A 21,725-nucleotide genomic window follows, 5' to 3' on the forward strand; every position below is an offset into this window, starting at 1 on the left:
AACTGATGCACTTAGTGCAAGTTACATAAATGTACATAATTTCCTTATGGGAATGTATGAGCCAGGCTCGTGATCTGAGCTTGCTCCATACAGAGCAGATGCTGGCTATGAAACATAACTGAACCTGGTCATAATGAGAGGGATCAGAAATAACTCTGATCCTGGTCAGTTCACTCTTTATAGGCAACAGTCAGTAGCATATACAACATCATGATAATCAGAGGTATTGAATTTACTCTGTCTTTAGGGTTTAGAGAATTATATAATCTTTAGAGAATTATATATAAAAATATAGCTTTAGGTAGTAGATCCTACAATAAAGCTCCACATATGCCAAATCTATTACAATCCACACGTTTCAATGGATTGTCACCTTAGTTGGTTCTCATATGTGATAATTGGACATTAGACACATATTGCTTCTCCCTTGTGAATTCTCAGATGATAGACAAAATTAATTTTAAATTTGAAAAAAAATTAACATTCTGTGCATAAATATGTCTTTTCTCCTCTGAATTCTCTAATGACTAGCAAGACTTGATTTCTGACTAAAACATCTGCCACATTCAACACATGAATATGGCTTCTATCCTTTGTGAATTCTCTGATGTTTCACAAGATTTGATTTATCTCTAAAACATTTATCACATTTAGGACATGAAAATGGCTTCTCTCCTGTGTGAGTTTTCTGATGTTTGATAAGACTTGATTTCTGACTAAAACATCTGCCACATTCAACACATGAATATGGCTTCTCCCCTGTGTGAATTCTCTGATGTTTAACAAAATTTGATTTATCACTAAAACATTTCTCACATTCAGGACATGAAAATGGCTTCTCTCCTGTATGAGTTCTCCGGTGTGTAATAAGTATTGATTTCTCAGTAAAACTCTCCCCACATTCAGGACATGAAAATGGCTTCTCTCCTGTATGAGATTTCTGATGTTTATTTAAACCAGTTTTCTCAGTAAAACATTTCTCACATTCAGGACATGAATATGGTTTCTCTCCTGTGTGAGTTCTCTGATGCATATTAAGATGTGTTTTCCGATAAAAACATTTCCCACATTCAGGACATGAATATGGCTTCTCTCCTGTGTGAATTCTCTGATGTCCAGTAAGACTTGATTTCTGACTAAAGCATTTCTCACATTCAGAACATGAAAATGGCTTCTCTCCCGTGTGAGTTTTTTGATGTTTAATAAGACTTGATTTCTGACTAAAACATTTCTCACATTCAGTACATAAATATGGCTTCACTCCTGTGTGAGTTATTAGATGTATATCAAAGTGTGATTTGTGACGAAAACATTTCTCACATTCAGGACATGAAATTGTCTTCACCCCTGTGTGAATTTTAAGATGTTCAACCAGCTTTGTTTTGTCATCAAATATTTTCTCACAGTCAGGACATGAAAATGGATTATCCCTAATGTGATTAATCTGGTGTCTCACAAGATTTGATTTATAACTAAAACACTTTCCACATTCTGCACATGAATGTGACTTCTCTCCTGTGTGGATTCTATGATGTTGAATAAGATGTGATTTTTGAGTAAAAGTTTTTCCACATTCTGAGCAGCAATTTGTCTTCTCTCCTGTGTGAGTTTTCAGATGTATCACAATATAATTCTTACTCTTAAAATGCTTCCCGCATTCTGGACATGGAAACAGCTTCTCTCCTGTGTGTATTCTTTTATGTTCAACAAGATGTCCGTTTGTATTAAAAACTTTTTCACATTTTGAACATGGAAATGACCTTTCATCCTTGTGAATTTTCTCATGCATATAAAGATAAGATTTATTTTCAAAACATTTTCCACTTTGAGAACTCACAGACATCTCGCCTGGTCTATATCCAGTTCTATTACTGACAATCTGTGGATGATTATCTTCTACTTTATAAGAGGGAGGTAACTTTGGGCATCTATGGAAGCCTCTTATCCAGACTTCACCTGGAAACAAAATAATTTTTATAAGATGAGAGATTCTCTTTTCATAGAAACACACAAAAAGTAAAAAGGTGTAAGAAATATCCAGTATCATGAAGTCAACTTTATTCATAGAAAGTAAAGTTAGAGAAACACTAGTTGTCAATCAAAAATTGTTAAAATCTGAGATTAAAGAAGATTTTTACTAGATTTTATTTAGTACATTGCATTTCTCTTTTAGTAATTAAAATAGTTTTCTTTTTAGAGAATGCATCTAGAAATTGGACAAACAATATCAGGAAAATGTATAACATTTTCTACTTAGTTTTTTGCCATAAAAGTCGCAAGTAATGTCCACATTCAATATAGCGATAAAGCTGGCACCAAAATAACAGTGTTATGGATTTTGTGGAACCACTATGCCTTAAACTTCAAAAAAACAGCAATGCTAGTATTCAGGTTGAAGGCAGCTGACCTTTAGGGCAATAAAAACAAAGATATGGGGCCAGATTTATCATTAGCTCAAGTCAGAATAATAGAGTGAAAAAGTCGCAAAAAAATGTGCAAACGCTAAAACTGCACACAAATTTGTGACTTTTTCTGCTCTGCACTATGCTTGCCAGTTTTATGAAAGTGGGCGTGTTTTCTTATGTAAATGAATCTCTAGACAGATTTACTATTGGGACTATTTAAAAAGTCGCAATTTCACTCCAGTGAGGACCATGCTTATCTTATGAGACTTTTTAATAGAACATGCGACTTTTTCATAAAAACTTTCAACTTTTTCGTAAAGATGTGTGACTTTTGTAAAGCTGCTTACTGACGGATAAACTGCTACCGTCAAACCACATTTATTACAGTCTTAAAGGGCCGATCATAAATCTGACTTGGCTAAAACTGACTTTAGCCATAAGTGAAAGTGGAGTGAGCTGTCAGAGTAATGATAAATCTGGCCCATGGACTTCAAACTTATTTAGATTTGGATCTATATTTCTGAAACCTTTACAAAGACAAAAATAAAAACTGCACAGACTTCGATCATAACTTCTGGAACCCAGACTTACAGAGACTTCAGAAAATCAGATAATGACAACAAGCCCTTTTCTGGCCACACAATTCAGAGAGAACATCAGATAGAACTCGACAAGACTAATGAGGACATAGAAAAGATGTGGATTTAGACACAGATTGGGAATTAGCCACTTTGAAACCAGATTAGATAGACACTCCGAAACATTGCCCTGCCACATTACAGTGAACAGTGTGACTTGCTTGGCAAATAGTGAGTAGAAATAAAACAAACCATAAGATATCAATTTCGTCTATGTCTCAATTAGTTCAAAAGCACCACAGAAAGCAATTAAGTATGGTGAGGGACGTGGTAGCAATACAGATATCTAGAAATATCACATTACCCCCCCCCCCCCAGGTATTAAATACAACCTGCATAAATGATCAAAAGCTCTTATTGGTTTAGACCAGGGAGGGGACGTCTAATAATATTACATGTGTCATCTACTCTGTCTATTTCATGGAGAAACAATAGACATCACTAGTTCTACTTGTAACCGATGCTGGGAAAGCATTAAACAGAGTGGATTTGATGTTTCTGTGGAGAGTATTAGAGACGTTCCATTGTCCCCTGCATTTATATTATCTATTTCTTCACACTACTATAACCCACAAACCCTACGCTGTCTAATACATTTCATATTCACAATGGCACTTGGCCGGGCTGCCCCCTTGTTTATATTAGTTATGGAAAGCCTCATTAAAAAAATTCTAACAATCTCCTGAAATTTCTAGCTTAAGAGTTTTAATGCTGCATTTATATCATATTTACACTACAGTTATAATGTAAGTTATATATAAAAAAAAAAACATGGAGACATTAAATACAGAGACACATTGTCCTTATACACAGCACAGATTACAATATCTTATAATTCCTTCCACTTACATTCAGTTCAGTGATACCAGAAATGGACTCTCCACAAATTCCATAGGATATAATCTCCAGTCAGTGTCTTCTCCTCAAGTAACTGATCTAAGCAACTTCCCTTGGTGTATTTCAGCTCGCTGGGCCATGCTTGGGTCTTTTATACCCCTTTGGTGGCTATAGCTATCTGCTCCTCCTATTCTCCCCAGAAGATGCCCAGTCCCACCAATCAATGAAACCTTTCATCATCAGATCTGGCTTCCCTCATTACCATATACAATGGAAGAATAATGGTGCCACCTCCTCAACCAGTTTAGCATTTTCTGGCCTCCTGAGATGGTCCTTCATTTACACATTGTATTTGCAGGGTAGAGACCTATTGTTCACACTCCTATTTAGCATCTGTAAGAGATTCCTGGGATACTCCGAGACCTTTTCATGTGAGAATCAGTGTAAACAATAAGCATTGTACATCCTACTGAGATACTTTCCATCCATCCCCTTGGGCAAATCAAACTCTAGAAAATGGTATTTAATCTGAATTTCTAGGAAAATTTGAAATACCATTAAGGCAAATTTTCTTTGTGCTTTGTGGTAGCGAATCGATTTTCTCTTAATGGTTTAAAAAAAATCATACTTACCAAATGTGTTTCAGCGCAAAGAGCTGGCCACCTCCACCTTGATTGAAAATATCACACATAATCCAGCGCTCAGTGACATGTGATGTCACCATTCCGGACAATGTGATGGCGCCACGCAAGATTTTGCACTAGATCTTCAATCAAGATGGTGGGGTTGAGCTCTTTGCAATCAAATGGATAAGGTAAGTATGATTTTATTACACTGCATTATTGCTGTCAGATACCGCAATTATATCTGATTGAAACATCTGAGGGGTAGAGGGATGATGGGCTCAAACCCTGCTCCCTGTCATTGCACTAAATACGTACAAAGAATTGGGCTTCGTGACAAAGTAATTTGTCATGAAGTGATTGTTTTTGTAAAATTCGGCAAAGCAGCAAATCAAATTTTTCAATACTTTGCTCATCTCTACTTTTCATCTATACTTCACATATATGAAATATTCCATATTATATCCAGAATAAAAGATAAGACTTTCATTATCCATAGGTCCTTATTTCTTACAGATCTGATTTGAAGGGTGAATGACTCAAAAATTTGAAAAAAGATTTTATCATAAAAAAGAATAATAAAGAACATATATACACAGTATAAATATATATACATTTTCAATTGTTTTAATCACACTGACCCATATAATAGTTATTATGTCACTAATACTGCACAGTGAACATCAGATGACCTTTAAAAAATGTTGTTGCGGACCCCTTTGGCGCTGCCTATATCTTGATTGAATGAACTTCACAATTGAAGTGTCTGGTATTAAGAAATCTTTTATTATACAATATAGTCTATAGACTATACTGTATAATAAAAGATCTTCACTTGGTATTACCAGACACTTCACTTGGGAAGGTAATTCAATCAAGGTATAGGCAGCGCCAAAGGGGTACGCAACAGCGTTTTTTAAAGGTTATTTCTCTTCATCTGCCACCTGCCTTGAGCACACGCAGAGGACCGCGGCCGCAGTCCAAGACAACCGCACGCTGGTCGGGACTCCAAATAACCAGCAAAGTGATCTTCAGTTGCTGTGACTCTTCACAACAACATCTGTAAGCAGACTCGTAAGCTTTTTAACACAATAAGGAAGCGTTTAATGCACATGTGGAGCTCTACTCTCCCAATTTTATCTCTACATACAAAAAGTTTTTAAAAGTTATATATTTTGAAATGCAGAGGAGAAAAGGTGAAATACTTATTGTATTGTTATGAACCAAGCTTGGTTGTATATTTAGTGCTTTAAATTAGCATGAAATCTAATAAATGGTGAAAAAAATAAACTTGCCCTTCATTAGGTTAAATTAAAATGATAAAGTTCCACAAATATATTTAACTGAAATGTGTAGATGAGGCCGCGCCTTGTGTATCGTCTACCACATTCACAGAGACATGTGATTGTCCACATAACAATAGTGATCGTTACCTGGACATTAGCCTCACAATGACTACTACTCAGACAGGGATTTATCAGGGGGTGCTCCCACAACATTTTGTGTTTGTCATGAAGAAGGACCCTGATGCTTTAGAGGTATGAAACACGTCACTTGTTTACACCTTGCTGTGTGGAATTTTATAACCACTGAAATAAAAAAGCCACGTATTCACACCTGACCGGAGCTGGACTTTTCCTTCCTGTCATGGTCTTACCTCCTTGCTGTTCCCTTCGTTTGACATGTGCTGGCGGCCATCTTGGTTTCTGGGTTTTCTTGTAGCCTCCCACCCTGCGGCTCCTCCTTCCCACTGGGAGGAGCTGGATGCCTAGCTCATATATATAGGAGGTCTGTGGCTTCAGTTCCTTGCTTGGTCCTCCTGTGTTCACATGCTTCCAAGACTGCTGCTGCTTCTGGTTCCTGATCCTGGCCTCGTCTGACTACCCCGTTGGTTCCTGATTCCGGCTTCGTCTGACTACCCCGTTGGTTCCTGATTCCGGCTTCGTCTGACTACCCCGTTGGTTCCTGTTCCTGGCTTCGTCTGACTACCCTTCTGGTTCCTGACCTCTGTCTCCGCAAGACCCTGCTTCGGTTTAGCCATCCGTTCGGACTTTGCTTACGGCTTGCTCTTCAATAAAACCTTCTTATTTTCCACTTATCTCTTGTTGTACGTCTGGTTCATGGTTCCTTGACACTTCCTTTGGAATTGTCTGTATATTTTCGCATCCAGCTGCGGCGTCTGTGCCCGGAGGGTGTTGTGGAGCAGGTGAGAGCTGCCTTACACTTAATCATTGATTAATATTAAAATTTGAAAATAATATTGACAACATTTTATTATTTGGCCAGGGCTCGTATACCCGGTGATCTGATAATGATAAGCATTATATTTACCAGGATAACCCCTTTATTTCTATCATTGAGAGTAGTTGTGGAATAATAGGGAAAAAAGTTAAAATACTTGTAGGCCTCAAGACTCTTCTGTGATCCACCAGGGAGATTGAGTCAAACATCTCAAATTAAGAGAAGCGTTTTGGATCCATAAATTGGAAAGCCTAGAGCCCAAAGGATTAAACAGGGAATACGAAATTCAGAGCCTATTATAACTTATCCTGATACATCAAGTCAAAATTATGATAATATTTTTTTCTGCTTCTTTCACAGGTTTATTGATGATCCTCCTACTATTATTTTTTTCCCATCAATTTTTCCCATCTCCTTTCTACTTCTTTCCCAACTTTATTCCTAGTTCCCCTCTTCTTTGTGGTCACAAATGGATATGATATATCCTTTTTACTTATTCATGTATCCCTACCAGCTCTATATTCTATTCTATTAGCGTTAGCATCCTCTGGAATTGCAGTTGCGTCCCATGGATCACGTGGGTGCGTTTCATGGGTCACGTGATCGCGTTCCACTGGCTAACTCACTTCCGGTCTGTACGGCCGATACCGGAAGTTTCTGATGCGTTCCACATGCGTTTCACCGATTATCTCACTATCGGTTTAAACAGCCGATACCAGAAGTGATGCTCACATGGCAGAGACGCGGGCTGCCTTTAAATATCAGGCTTTATCTTCTGTACTCAGCGCTGTCTTTACTAGCGGTATCTCCGCAAATTTATCTCTACATTGCGCTTGATCTCCCTTTATCACCAGCGGCATTAGGTAAGTGAGTTCCGGACGCCAGTAGGTCTCCTTGACATCAATAGTACAACTTATAGCACACTATGTTGATATTTTCTGCACCTGCTAGAATGTACCAGTTTTTCCTTAATCAATACATTGTATTAGATGATTAATGTACCGTTAAAATCATGGTCTTGATGGGAATGTGATTGGTCAATAACCAGATGAATTGATTGCAGTACCATGACAGTCAACTTTGAAGGGGCTTACAAATGACAGTAATTAATTTATGTAATTTCTGGATAATACTACAGGGCGACCAGCAAGATTATCCAAATTAAGCTGGAGTCTTTTACTTCACGTAAACATAGTAACATCATTATTTTTGCTCTATAATGTACAATATACTCCTGAGCTACTGAAAAAGACCTATCCAACTAAATAGTATTCTTCTCCTAGATATAAAAATATTAATGCAGTTCCAATCCATATTGTATGGTTGTGCTCATGGTTGTGCGAATCGGTGGGGGTGCCAGGGTTCGTATACCCGGTGATCTGATAATGATAAGCATTATATTTACCAGGATAACTCCTTTATTTCTATCATTGAGAGTAGTTGTGGAATAATAGGGAAAAAAGTTAAAATACTTGTAGGCCGCAAGATTTTTCTGTGATCCACCAGGTTTTGAGGCTCGGAGTCCTGCAGTAAATATGCTTTGCATTTCTGAGAATCTATACCATGAATATCATGAAGAATTGGAGAACATGTTTTCATTATGGTCAAAATTGTTGGGGAAAGATTAGAATAGATTTTTTTTTTTTCTTTATTATTTTTCTCGGGTGGGGGGGGCAAAGTTCCTGTGGATGGGTGGGTGATTGATAATTTATTATTGTTTGTGCTTAATCTTTATATGATTATCCATAGAAGATCTATTGTGAAATAAGTTTTGGTGACTAAATGAAATTGCAAAGAAATCCAACCATTGCTCCCCTGTAATGTGTAGATGAGGCCGCACCTTGTGTATCGTCTACCACATTTACAGAAAATTGCAATTGTCCACACAACAATAGTGAGAGATCCTCACCTGGATATTAGTCCCACAATGACTACTACTCCAGTCATTCAGACGGTGATTTCACTCCCTAAAAAAAGGCTCATGCACATGAAAGTATGCAGCACATGGTCGCTCTGCAGTTTGCAAACAGCGGGTCCGCAATATTCAGACACCGGCTGTGTGAGCTCAGTAACACGGATGCGGACATATTCACTTGATTGGGAGCGGTGCGGAGCAGAGGCATGGAGCAGAAGCCTCCTGAAGTACTATGGAGTGCTTCTGTGGTATTTCGGCTGGTGTCTCCGCACATGTTAAGTTCTACTTTTTGTGGTGCGGAACGTTTCTTGTGGATTGTGGACGCATTGAAGTGAATGGGTCTGCATCCCCAAACAGCCTGCACACGGCCTGTGCCCGTACATTGCAGACCACAATTGTCCCCAGCAAAAGCACGGGCTACACAATGTTGTTTGCATGAGCCCAAACTGTGGGAGGGTGTCACCGCCAGCTCTCTGAGAAGGTCTGACAGATGTTCTTCTGTACCTCTTGCATGATGTTCTTTGTTTTAGTTTCACTTTGTCATCTCATTTCCTTCTCCCAGGTGTCACCTATTTAGACTAATCCTCTTTCCTTTATATTCCCTCCCATACTGCCTCACTTTGCGGTTTATACTATTTCCTGGATTGAAGTGATTGTTGCTGGAGACTTCTGTTGCTGCTTGTTCAGATAAGTCCTTTCTTGTATTGTGTTTCTTTGCTGGCTTGATTCTAGGTGACCCTGACTCCCTCCGTATTAAGTGCAATGAGCCGGTAGTCGTGTCCCCTCACTATTATAGGGTTTTCAGGTGTCACACAGTCTAGGTACGAGGGCATGCAATCGTCTACCTCTGAGATTGCGTTCCGATGTTCAGTTTTTTTCCACGCGAGTGCAATGCTTTTTGCACACGTGTGAGAAAAAACAATGTGGTATCCAGACCCGAACCCAGACTTCTTTACTGAAGTTCAGGTTTGTGCTAGGTGTTCTATTAATTTTATTATTTTCCTGTATAACATGGTTATAAGGGAAAATAATAGCATTCTTAATACAGAATGCTTACTAAAATGTTGCTTGAGGGGTAAAAAAATAAAATTAACTCACCTCATCCTGTTATTCGCACAGCCGGCATCATCTTCTTTCTTCATCTTTCAGGACCTTCAAAAGGACCTTTGATGACGTGGTGAGCGCGGTGACGTCAGCGCAGGTCCTGCTGAATGAAGATAGAAATCAATTTACTAACATCATCTCCTAGCAACCATACGCAAAAATCGCATTGCATTCGCACTTGCTTACGGATTCTATGCAATTTTCACGCATCCCCATTCATTTCTATGGGGCCTGCGTTGTGTGAAAAACGGTGAATATAGAACATGCTGTGATTTTCAAGCAACGCGCACGTGATGCGTGAAAATCACTGCTCATCTGAACAGCCCCATTGAAGTAAATGGGTTCGGATTCAGTGCAGGTGCAATGTGTTCACCTCACGCATTCCACAAAGTGGAATTTGATCCGAATTTAAGGATAAATTAGAATCTCCTAAAAGCCAAATTTCCTCTTGCTTCGTGACAGTGAATCGATTTAACCTTAACATAAAAAACAAAAAAATGAAAACTTACCACCTTCATTTACTCACTATGGGCCACCAGCCTCTATCTTGCTTGAAGATCTCGGCCGAAATTCAGAGCGTCGCGATATTCCACATCACGCCGGCTGGCGTGGTAACGTCATACGTCACCATGCCAGCCGGCGTGATGACGTAATCTTGCGATGCAAGGGATCTTCCAGCAAGATGGCGGTGGCCGGCCTGTCATGAGCAAATGGAGGCGGTAAGTTTGAATTAATGTTTTTTTATTCTTAATTTTACACTCAGATGCTGCGATCATATATGAACGCGGCATCTGAGAAGTACAAAAACAGGTGCAGTGCTATTGCAGCTCCCTGTCATTGCACCGGCTACTCACAAAAAATGCGCTTCATGACGAAGTAATTCGTCATGAAGCAAATTTTTTTGTACAGTTCGGCGAAGCAGCCAAATTGAATTTTAAAGAAATTCGCTCATCTCTAACTGCCAAGCCAAGATTTGGAGGAGAGATCCGCTGCTACCTCCTATAAGCGGGCAAGTAGCGACGATGAGAGTTGTATCGGCGCAGATGTTGCAAGAGGTCAGGGAAATGGCAATGAGATTGGTGAGTGTGACATCAGTGACATGGAGACAGTAGTGAATGATGATGTAGCCGATCACATGTGGGAGCCAGGTGAAGAGGGGTCTTCATCATTAACATTAAGGGACGAAGATGGCAGTTTGTGAGTGAGGTGGCGGTTGAGCAATCAGGGTGGTAGTATGCCCATGAGTCAGCAGGGTGGCAAAAGTGTGTGGTTTGGAGCCAAATGTGCCCGGGATAGACCATCTACTACTCAGGAGCCTACCTGTACAGAAAGAACTAGCGGTACACAGATTTATAGAGGCTGTGGCAAGCAGTCGCCGGAGGACATCAGCATGGCTGTGTGTAGAACCTGTAAGCAGAAGGTGAAGTGTGGTCAGGGTACCAATGTTGGCACTATAAAGTGGCATTGGAAAACCATGGCGCTAATGTTTTGGCACTGCCTGAGGAATCTCCTAGTGGCCCACAACTATTTTCTAGCAGTCAAGACTCCACTACCTCAGAAGAGAGCTGTGTTTCCTTTCAATCAGCTACAGGTCCTGATACTCCTCCTACTCCTTGTCAAGCATTTCACCAGCAATCAATCACTGAGGCCATTGCAAAAAGACAACAGAATGTTCACGACAGTGTCGATGTGTGAAGCCAAAACTATGGTCAAAGACAATATATGTCCTTTACGGCCCATTGGGTAATCGTGGCTCCTGCCCAGGCACACTAGCGTCATGCACCTAGTTTGCCTAGGCGAGTCACCCCAGGGAGAAACTGCTCAGAGTCCTTCAAGAGGAAATTTAATCTTGTCTATCTCCTCGTCAAATGAAGATCGTAACCATTGTCACCGATAACGGGAAGAACATTGTGTCAACGATGCGTCAAGGAGGGCTAACCAATGCGCCCTGCATGGCGCATGTCTGGTTGTAAAATGTTCCCTGTAGTCTTTCATCCACCTGCAAAACATCTTGAAAATGGCCAGGAAACTCCCCTATGTAACTTTGACGCTAGACGGTGACAGCTCATGCGTGACAGCTGCCATTTGCTCTGGCCCTTTGAGGAGGCCACTTTATTTTTCATTCTCCAGGACTATGGGATAAATGATGCTTGATAAAGGCTCTACAGCCAAAACAGCCATCCATTTGTTTCTATTTATATGCGGATCATCTGATCAATGGGGGGAAGCTTAAACATGCAAAAATATGGAGAAATTTGTGCCCGCCATATTCTTTTACATTATAAAGAACTTTGACTAATGACACATCCATCAGGTGGTAAAGGACAGCCAATTGAGACATTTCAGCACATGGACGTACCCCCTACCTTATAAATAAACCTGATCTGGCCGCCATTTTACATTCAGTGTTTTGCCAGTGTGGGAGAGGTTGCTGTGTGGAGCAGGGACAGACTGTTAGGGACACCAAACGCTAGCCACAAAAGTCGGTTTAAAGGGCTTCTATCAGCCCACTAAACAATTTTTTTTTGTTGTTTACTAATAATCCGTATACTGCGATCTCTGCATACATTAGCTAAATAATCATTTTGGTTCAGTAAAATTTGATAAAAAAAGGTATTTTTAAAATATGCAAATTACCTTGCTACCAGCAAGTAGGGCGGCTACTTGCTGGTAGCAGCCGCATCCTCCGATCCTAAAGACGCCCCCTCCGCATTGTGATTGACAGGGCCAGGGAACGGAATCGTTCTCTGCTGGCCCTGCCTGTTTACATTTAAAATCCGGCGCCTGCACCGCGGCCGTACCTATCTTCAATCTGCGCAGGCGCAATGAGAGGCGGCCGCTCGCTCGGCCGCTCCATCCTCAATGCGCCTGCGCCGGGTGTAGATGTGACGTCATCGGCGCAGCCGCATTGAGGATGGAGCGGCTGAGCGAGCGGTACGAGCGGTATGGAGCGGCCGAGCGATAGGTACGGCCGCGGCGCAGGTGCCGGATTTTGAATGAAAACAGGCAGGGCCAGCAGAGAACGATTCCGTTCCCTGACCCTGTCAATCACAATGCGGAGGGGGCGTCATTAGGATCGGAGGATGCGGCTGCTACCAGCAAGTAGCCGCCCTACTTGCTGGTAGCAAGGTAATTTGCATATTTTAAAAATACCTTTTTATCAAATTCTACTGAACCAAAATGATTATTTAGCTAATGTATGCAGAGATCACAGTATAGGGATTATTAGTAAACAAAAAAAAACGGTTTAGTGGGCTGACAGAAGCCCTTTAAGCACTAGTATAGGTGTGCTATTGATATGTGTGATACACAGAGGGGTGCGATATACTTATAATATACTTTTATAATGAGTCAAAAACACATAGATCTATATAGTGATCACCTGGAAGTCAGAGGCCTAGGGGCTAGGGGCTTACTAGGGCCATATTTATATAGGGTAAGGTTCCGGACGGGGGTCGCTCTTATCAGGGCGGGTGGTCTGTGGTTAGGCTATCAGGGCCAGAATAGCACCCCCCTGTATGGCAATATCAGGGACAGTTCTTTCCTTTAATACCACATCATCATCTAGTCCAGAGATAGATGTTTTTTGCTTCTCCTTCAGGATTCATGGATGTGCACTGGAACCCCCCGGATTGTGCTAGGACATATGGTTTTTGATTAGGTGCCTTCGAGCACCTGATTTAGTGCCGCCGAGTACTTGTTATTGCCTAACACATCTATGCTTTTTGCTTAACTTTAATAATTTAATTTATTTTCATTTTGAGCAATAACTTTTCCATTCACACGTCCGCAAAATGGGTCCGCATCCGTTCCGCAAAATTGCGGAACGGGTGCAGACCCATTCATTTTCAATGGGGCCGGAATGTGCTGTCCGCATCCGCATTTGCGGATCCACATCTGCATTTGCGGATCCGCACTTCCGCATCTGTGCTTCCGTTTCCGCAAAAAAATAGAACATATCCTATTCTCCGCAATTGCAGACAAGATTAGGCATTTTCTATTATAGTGCCGGCGATGTGCGGTCCACAAATTGCGGAATGCACATTGCCGGTGTCCGTGTTTTGCGGATCTGCAAAACACTTACGGACGTGTGAATGGACCCTCATAGTAACATTATTAAAGGTTAACTTTTATCTTTATGTATATTCTAATGGATTGCCTTCCTTGTACAATGTTATAATATACTTTCTATTTTAGAAAGTATATTATAGCGCATTTGAATTGTGCGGCAGTTGTGTGCGGTTCTGCTGCAATACTGCAGGTATATAGAGGAATACAGGGTGTGAATAGGATGCACAGAGGTGTTGGTCCCCCAAAGAAGGGTGCTCACAGTCCCACTGTCAATAGAATAGAAAGAATATTTGAATAAAAGGACTGGGCACACCTAGGATATTGGATCGGTCACTTTAATTAATGTAGTTATAATGTAAAATATTAAATTAGCAATAAAATAAAACCTTAAATAAATAACTCAGTGTTAGACAAGGACATCGAATCATCAGTAATGGCAAATGCACAATATCAATAGGTTAAAAAGTTGTAGTGACTGACATAAAAGATTATAGCAGCAAATTAGGCAAATGTATCCATATAGCAACAAAGTTCATTAGATAAAATGAATCGTATTGATAGCAGGTGGTATTTCCACCTATGAAAAATGGCTCAATACCTCGTACGGTACACAGTTCTAAATTAACCCCAAATGTTCCATGAAAAAAGGGGGGGCTAGTTCTGGTGCGGTTTTATAGGGATGCGATTTTCCCACACCAAATTATTCCAAATGTCCTCAAAGTTAAATGTTTATGTTGGGTCCTTTGGTCGGACTTTTTATAGATATAGGCGGCAAATACACATTATAGGTGGCAGTAGATAGTCTGTAATTATAGTAAAAGGCGGCAAATACATACAGTGTTCCTGGCCTGGCGGCGTCCCGCTTGCGGTCAGTGTTGAGGCTAAACTGGTATTGCCGACTTTTTAAATGGTAACGATCTTACCGGTATAGCAGGTCTCCGGTCTTTGGTGTTGGCGGTTTCTTCTGTCCAGGAGAAGCTTGCTCAGGTCCCTTCCTTCAGTCGGGAGGGTAACGTGTCCACAGTGTTCTATGTTCACTCCACGTTAGATCGCTTGTTTGAGTGTGGGCACCGTCTGTTTCTCACCTCTCGAGCAAACCCCTCAATTGGCTTCTGCACTATTCGTTGGTGTATTTGATGTGGTGCACTCACATATGTTCGGGGGTCTGACCAGACGCGTTTCAGGGTTGGAGTATCCCCTTCCTCAGTGGTAACCAGACCACCCGAACTTGGTTTCTTTTATACCTAAAAAAGGTGTTGGCTGCAAGACCCGACATGGACTCCATTCCGGAAGTTGTCTAAATATGTCCATCTTATGAATCTGTTCCGTTTTTCATTTTATTCTTTATGGCTATTTTGCCATCTAAGCAATCAATTGTACTAATTATTTTCCCATACAGATTTAGTTCGATAGGACAAGCACCTATCGAACTAAATCTGTATGGGAAAATAATTAGTACAATTGATTGCTTAGATGGCAAATTAGCCATAAAGAATAAAATTAAAAACGGAACAGATTCATAAGATGGACATATTTAGACGACTTCCGGAATGGAGTCCATGTCGGGTCTTGCAGCCAACACCTTTTTTAGGTATAAAAGAAACCAAGTTCCGGGGGTCTGGTTACCACTGAGGAAGGGGATACTCCAACCCCGAAACGCGTCTGGTCAGACCCCCGAACATATGTGAGTGCACCACATCAAATACACCAACGAATAGTGCAGAAGCCAATTGAGGGGTTTGCTCGAGAGGTGAGAAACAGACGGTGCCCACACTCAAACAAGCGATCTAACGTGGAGTGAACATAGAACACTGTGGACACGTTACCCTCCCGACTGAAGGAAGGGACCTGAGCAAGCTTCTCCTGGACAGAAGAAACCGCCAACACCAAAGACCGGAGACCTGCTATACCGGTAAGATCGTTACCATTTAAAAAGTCGGCAATACCAGTTTAGCCTCAACACTGACCGCAAGCGGGACGCCGCCAGGCCAGGAACACTGTATGTATTTGCCGCCTTTTACTATAATTACAGACTATCTACTGCCACCTATAATGTGTATTTGCCGCCTATATCTATAAAAAGTCCGACCAAAGGACCCAACATAAACATTTAACTTTGAGGACATTTGGAATAATTTGGTGTGGGAAAATCGCATCCCTATAAAACCACACCAGAACTAGCCCCCCCCTTTTTTCATGGAACATTTGGGGTTAATTTAGAACTGTGTACCGTACGAGGTATTGAGCCATTTTTCATAGGTGGACATACCAGTGCTGCTATCAATACGATTCATTTTATCTAATGAACTTTGTTGCTATATGGATACATTTTCTTAATTTGCTGCTATAATCTTTTATGTCAGTCACTACAACTTTTTAACCTATTGATATTGTGCATTTGCCATTACTGATGATTCGATGTCCTTGTCTAACACTGAGTTATTTATTTAAGGTTTTATTTTATTGCTAATTTAATATTTTACATTATAACTACATTAATTAAAGTGACCGATCCAATATCCTAGGTGTGCCCAGTCCTTTTATTCAAATATTCTAGGTATATAGAGGGACAAGTGTTATTGGAACAAATAATTTCTACTGGTGTGATATACCAGTCGCCCCCCAAAAAAACTGATTGAAGCGGGGGGTTATATACCAATATACTTTCTTTATAATGCATTTGGGTACTGTATAGAGCATTTGCGCATGCGCAAAAATTATATTGCCGATATTTTGCATTGAAAAAAAATAATGAATGGAGATTGCAAATTCGAATAATACATCTGGTATGTCACTGTCCATGTTGTGGGACTATTTGTGCACTTCTAGTAATTATTTCTTGGCTGCAAATATGAGCTGAAGGTTTTTCAGGTTCGCCTGCCATTAAAATGAATGGGACCCACCGCAAACTTACGGTTCGCGAACATTTGATCGCGTTTGCGCACTGTCCCGGCAGATGTTCGTCCATCACTAGTGTGGAACTCACCTCATCACATACTCTCAGGTACTCTGAGAGGTAGGAATTTATACCCTTATGAAGACTCCTGCTAATAAAAACACCTGAGCCGAATGGGGAGGAGTGCTGATACCAGAAGGGAAAAGAGCATAGATTCTACAGTTATGTAAAATATAAGAAAAAGACCTGGATCGCACATCCTCAATGCTATGCTTTCATCTAACTGCTTCTCAGCATAATTTACATCGCTTCTCAGCGCAATTTATCGTATACATACCCCTATGCTGCATGCTATACATGAGGCATTAGTATACACCATGGCATTATGCAGTGGACATGGAAGCAGGGAATCACTCTCCCTTGCGCAAATGACCAGATGCATGCTGAGTTGTTTGCATATTTATATTCGGCAAAGGGGTGACTAATGGCTCTCCACCATGTTAGATCCTTGCTACCAGTCCAAAATGAGGGGTCTTTGTCCACCTGATGAGAGAGAGGATAAACTCATCTACTATCTAGACATCCTATGTAGACAGTTGGTCGCTGCCCATGTGCGCCATCGCCCATCCTCATGAAGCTCTTACCGGGGAGCTCTCTGCACTAATGCTCCACTGTCATGACTGCTGGAGGCGGGTGAGGGGCCAGGAGCAGCACCAGCTCTATGAACTTAAATCTGGAGTCTCTAATGGGCACTTTTCTTCACCCGCCTACTGAAGAAACCACCCAGCTCCAACAGCAGCAGGACATGGAGCAGAATGTGAATCAGCAGGTGGTTGCATACTTCGACTGCACTCTGCCACCCCACATCCAAGATCCCCTGGAATAATCGGCAGCTATACTTAAAATTTGGCCGCAACTGGCCAAGTTTGCCCTGGACATTATTTCCTGCCTGGCCAGTAGTGTGGCATCAGAGCAGGTATTTAGTGCAGGGCAGGGCATAGTTACCTCTAAGAGAACTCTCCTTTCCAGCCAAAATGTGAAGAGGCTGACCTTTGTGAATATGAATCAGGCATGGATCAGCCAGGATTCCCACATGCCAGTGCCTAACGCATCAGACTAGATCATTCTGCGTGCCACACCAAAACATTGTGAAAAAAGACCTGTTTCTTCTGGACATGTGGTTCAGCCACTTTTTTGATACTGCCACCTGCATGATGCCACACACCTGCTGCCATCTTCTCCTTCTGCCATTATCTTGTGATGCTTTTGCCACTGCTGTAGTCCCCCACCTCACCACTCTGTGACTAGGCTTCTTTGTTGATTCCTCATGTGGTTGCCACCCTCACCACTCTGTAACTGGACCACTATGTTGACTCCTCTCGCTGTTGCCACCCTCACCACTCAGTGACTGGGCCACTATATTGACTACTCATGCAGTTGCCACCCTACCCACTTTGTGATGGAGCCACTAGTGCCCCTGTTTGGTCTTAATAACATCACTTTTTATTGTACCTTTCTTCTGATCTGTCAGAAGAACAGAAAATTTAAAAGCACAACGGATCCTGTCTTTGAACCCTGCCATCCCACATCCAAGATCCCCTGGACTACTGGGCAGCTAAACTTTCCTGCCTGTTCAAGCTTTCCTGCCTGTTAAGTTGTGTGGCATCAGAGCTGATGATTAGTGCGGCACAAGGCATAGTTACCCCAAAGAGAACTCGCCTTTCCACCCAAAATGTGGAGAGGCTGACCTTTGTGAACATGAATCAGGCGTGGATCAACTAGGATTCCCACATGCCAGTGCCTAAAGCATCCGATTAGATCATTATGTGTGCCACAACAAAACATTGTGAAAAAAGACCTGTTTCTTCTGGACATGTGCTTCAGCCACTTTTCTGATACTGCCACCCGCATGATGCCACACACCTGCTTCCTCTGATGTCATCTTCTAATCCTGCCACCACCTTGTGCTGCTACTGCCACTGCTGTTGTCCCCCACCTCACCATTCTGTGATGGTACCACTAATTTGACTACTAATGCAGTTGCCAACCTCACCACTTTGTCACTGGTCCACGGTCTTGACTCCTCATGCGGTTGTCACCCTCACCACTCTGTAACTGGGCCACTATGTTGACTCCTCTTGCTGTTGCCACTTTCCCTCACCACTCTGTGACTGGGCCACTATTTTGACTCCTCATTCGGTTTCTACCCTCAGTACTCTGTGACTGGGCCACTGTGTTGACTTCTCATGCAGTTTCTTCTCTCACCACTTCATGATGGGGCCACTGGTGTACCTGTTTGGTCTTGATGTTGGGGTTGATGTTCCTGGAGGGATACACCAAATGGAAAAGGACTTAGGAAAACTAGAGGAATGGTAAAAAATCTGGCAACTAAAATTAAAGGTTGATAAGTGCTAGATAATGCACCTGGGACGTAAAAACCCAAGAGCAGAATATAAAATCAGTGATACAGTCCTAACCTCAGTATCTGAGGAAAGGGATTTAGGGATCATTATTTCAGAAGACTTAAAAGTAGGCAGACAATGTCAAAGAGCAGCAGGAAATGCTAGCAGAATGCTTGGGTGTATGGGGAGAGGCATTACCAGTAGAAAGAGGGAGGTGCTCATGCCGCTCTACAGAGCACTAGTGTTGACGCGAATATTCGAATTGCGAATTTTTTTCTCGAATATCGCAATTTCGAGATTTCGCGAATATTTAGAATATCGTTCTATATATTCGCGAAATCGAATATTAGTTTTTTTTTTTTATTGTTATATTTTTTTCTTTCCCACTTCCCTAAAGTTGTTCTTACCTGTCCTTTGGATTCCTGGCTTCCTGGCTGCTCCAGTCAGTGGCGTTTTCAACTTACTGCTATATTCCATATTAGCTAAATTACAATCTAATCTATATGTGTATTTTACGAAATTTCGCAATATTGCTCTAACTTCGTCTTTTAGAATATTCGTAATATTGCTCTAACTTCGTCTTTCAGAATATTACGAATATTCTAAAAGACGAAGTTAGAGCAATATTAAGAACATACGCAAAAGTTGAAATTTCGATGCGAGTAATATAACACAAAATAATCACATGAAGATTTCAACTTAGCACTGCTATATTCCATATTCTAGCCTAATATGGAATATAGCTTACTCGCATCGCAATTTCGACTTTTGCGTATGTTCTTAATATTGCTCTAACTTCGTCTTTTAGAATATTCGTAATATTCTAAGAGACGAAGTTAGAGCAATATTACGAAATTTCGTAAAATACACATATTAGCCTAGCCATAGTCAATTAGCATAGGAACGTTGCCTTATACTATCAAGATAAATAATCGCAATACGCGAAAAATAAATCGCATATTATTCGCGATAATTGGAATAATTGCGAATATTCGATTTCGCTGAATATAACACGAATATTCATTCAAATATTCGCGAAATATCGCGAAATCGAATATGGCACCTCCCGCTCATCACTACAGAGCACTAGTGAGACCTCATTTGGAGTATTGTGCGCAGTACTGGAGACCATATCTCCAGAAGGATATTGATACTTTGGAGAGAGTTCAGAGAAGAGCTACTAAACTGGTACATGGATTGCAGGATAAAACTTACAAAGAAAGATTAAAGGACCTTAACATGTAGAGCTTGGAAGAAAGACGAGACAGAGGGGAGATGATAGAAACTGCTAAATACATAAAGGGAATCAGCAAGGTAAAAGAGGAGAGAATATTTAAAAGAAGAAAAACTGCTACAAGAGGACATAGTTTTAAATTAGAGGGGCAAAGGTTTAAAAGTAATATCAGGAAGTATTACTTTACTGAGAGAGTAGTGGAGGCATGGAATAGCCTTCCTGCAGAAGTGGTAGCTGCAAATACAGTGGAGGAGTTTAAGCATGCATGGGATAGGCATAAGGCCATCCTTCATATAAGATAGGGCCGGGGGCTATCCATAGTATTTAGTATATTGGGCAGACTAGATGGGCCAAATGGTTCTTATCTGCCGGCACATTCTATGTTTCTATGTTTCTTAACATCACCATTTATTTTACCGTTCTTCTGATCTGTCAGAAGAACGGAAAAATTCAAAGCACAACGGATCCTGTCTGTGGAGCATCCTTTTATTCTCTATCATATGGTCCCTATTTTGAATCAGGATTTGATCATGATTTGGAAGCCAAAAGCAGGAATGAGTACAAAATACAGAAGACATGCAAATATTCCAATCACGTGTCATCTCTGTTTTGGATCCACTCGTTATTTTTTGGCCTTAGCAATACTGAAGGATTACTGACCACATGCTGACCATGTGAAGCCGATGCTCAAAAGACAAGATCCATTTTTTGGGGGGGTTGTTCTTATGATGAATCAGAAGAAGGGCAGAATAAACAGTGATGTTAACAGAAACGTACTGCTCGCATGCTCTCCACCAGGGGCGTCGTTAGGTCAAAATATTCAGGGCTTTAGCCCCGGATGTTTTGACCAGTGCCCCGAATGTTATGCTGGCAGAGTGGCAGGGCCGTCCGCTCTGACTCTCTTGCGCTGCGCAGCGTGACCCTACACCATCCCCGCGATCCTAATCCGTATCCTGCACCGGCCCTGCACTTATTCCCCCCCCATCATTGGTGGCAGCGGCAGTTCCGATCGGAGTCCCAGCAGAGTAATGCTGGTGCTCCGATCGGCTACCATTGCAGCCAGGACGCAACTAAAGTCCTGTGTGCCATGGTCAGTTACTCTGCAGCAATTTACTTACATGTGCTGTGGCCGCCCTGCGCTCCTTCTTCTTGTAACTTGTCACAGGTCTGTGCGGTGCATTGCTATAAGCATAAGCAATGCGCCGAACAGACCTATGATGTAACAATAAGAAGGAGCGCTGGGCGGCCACAGCTCATGTAAGTATGCTGCTGACTAACTGACCATGGCAGCCAGACATGACTTCAGTAGGGTCCTGGCTACCATGGAAAACTGAACTGCCGCTGTCACCAATGATGGGA

General features: G+C 41.4%; 1 protein-coding gene across 1 annotated transcript in view; it reads right to left on the reverse strand.

Moving 5' to 3' along the window:
* Window positions 1-362: 362 nt before the first annotated feature.
* Window positions 363-21,725, reverse strand: part of LOC122930583 (zinc finger protein 84-like) — a 111,551-nt gene continuing 90,188 nt past the window's right edge. Inside the window, exon 2 of the mRNA XM_044284073.1 lies at window positions 363-1,956. Within this exon, the coding sequence (XP_044140008.1) occupies window positions 587-1,843 (1,257 nt within the window). The 5' untranslated portion in view covers window positions 1,844-1,956 and the 3' untranslated portion in view covers window positions 363-586. The remainder of the gene's footprint in view (window positions 1,957-21,725) is intronic.

This window comes from Bufo gargarizans, chromosome 3, assembly GCF_014858855.1.
Source record: "Bufo gargarizans isolate SCDJY-AF-19 chromosome 3, ASM1485885v1, whole genome shotgun sequence".
Taxonomy (NCBI): Eukaryota; Metazoa; Chordata; class Amphibia; order Anura; family Bufonidae; genus Bufo; species Bufo gargarizans.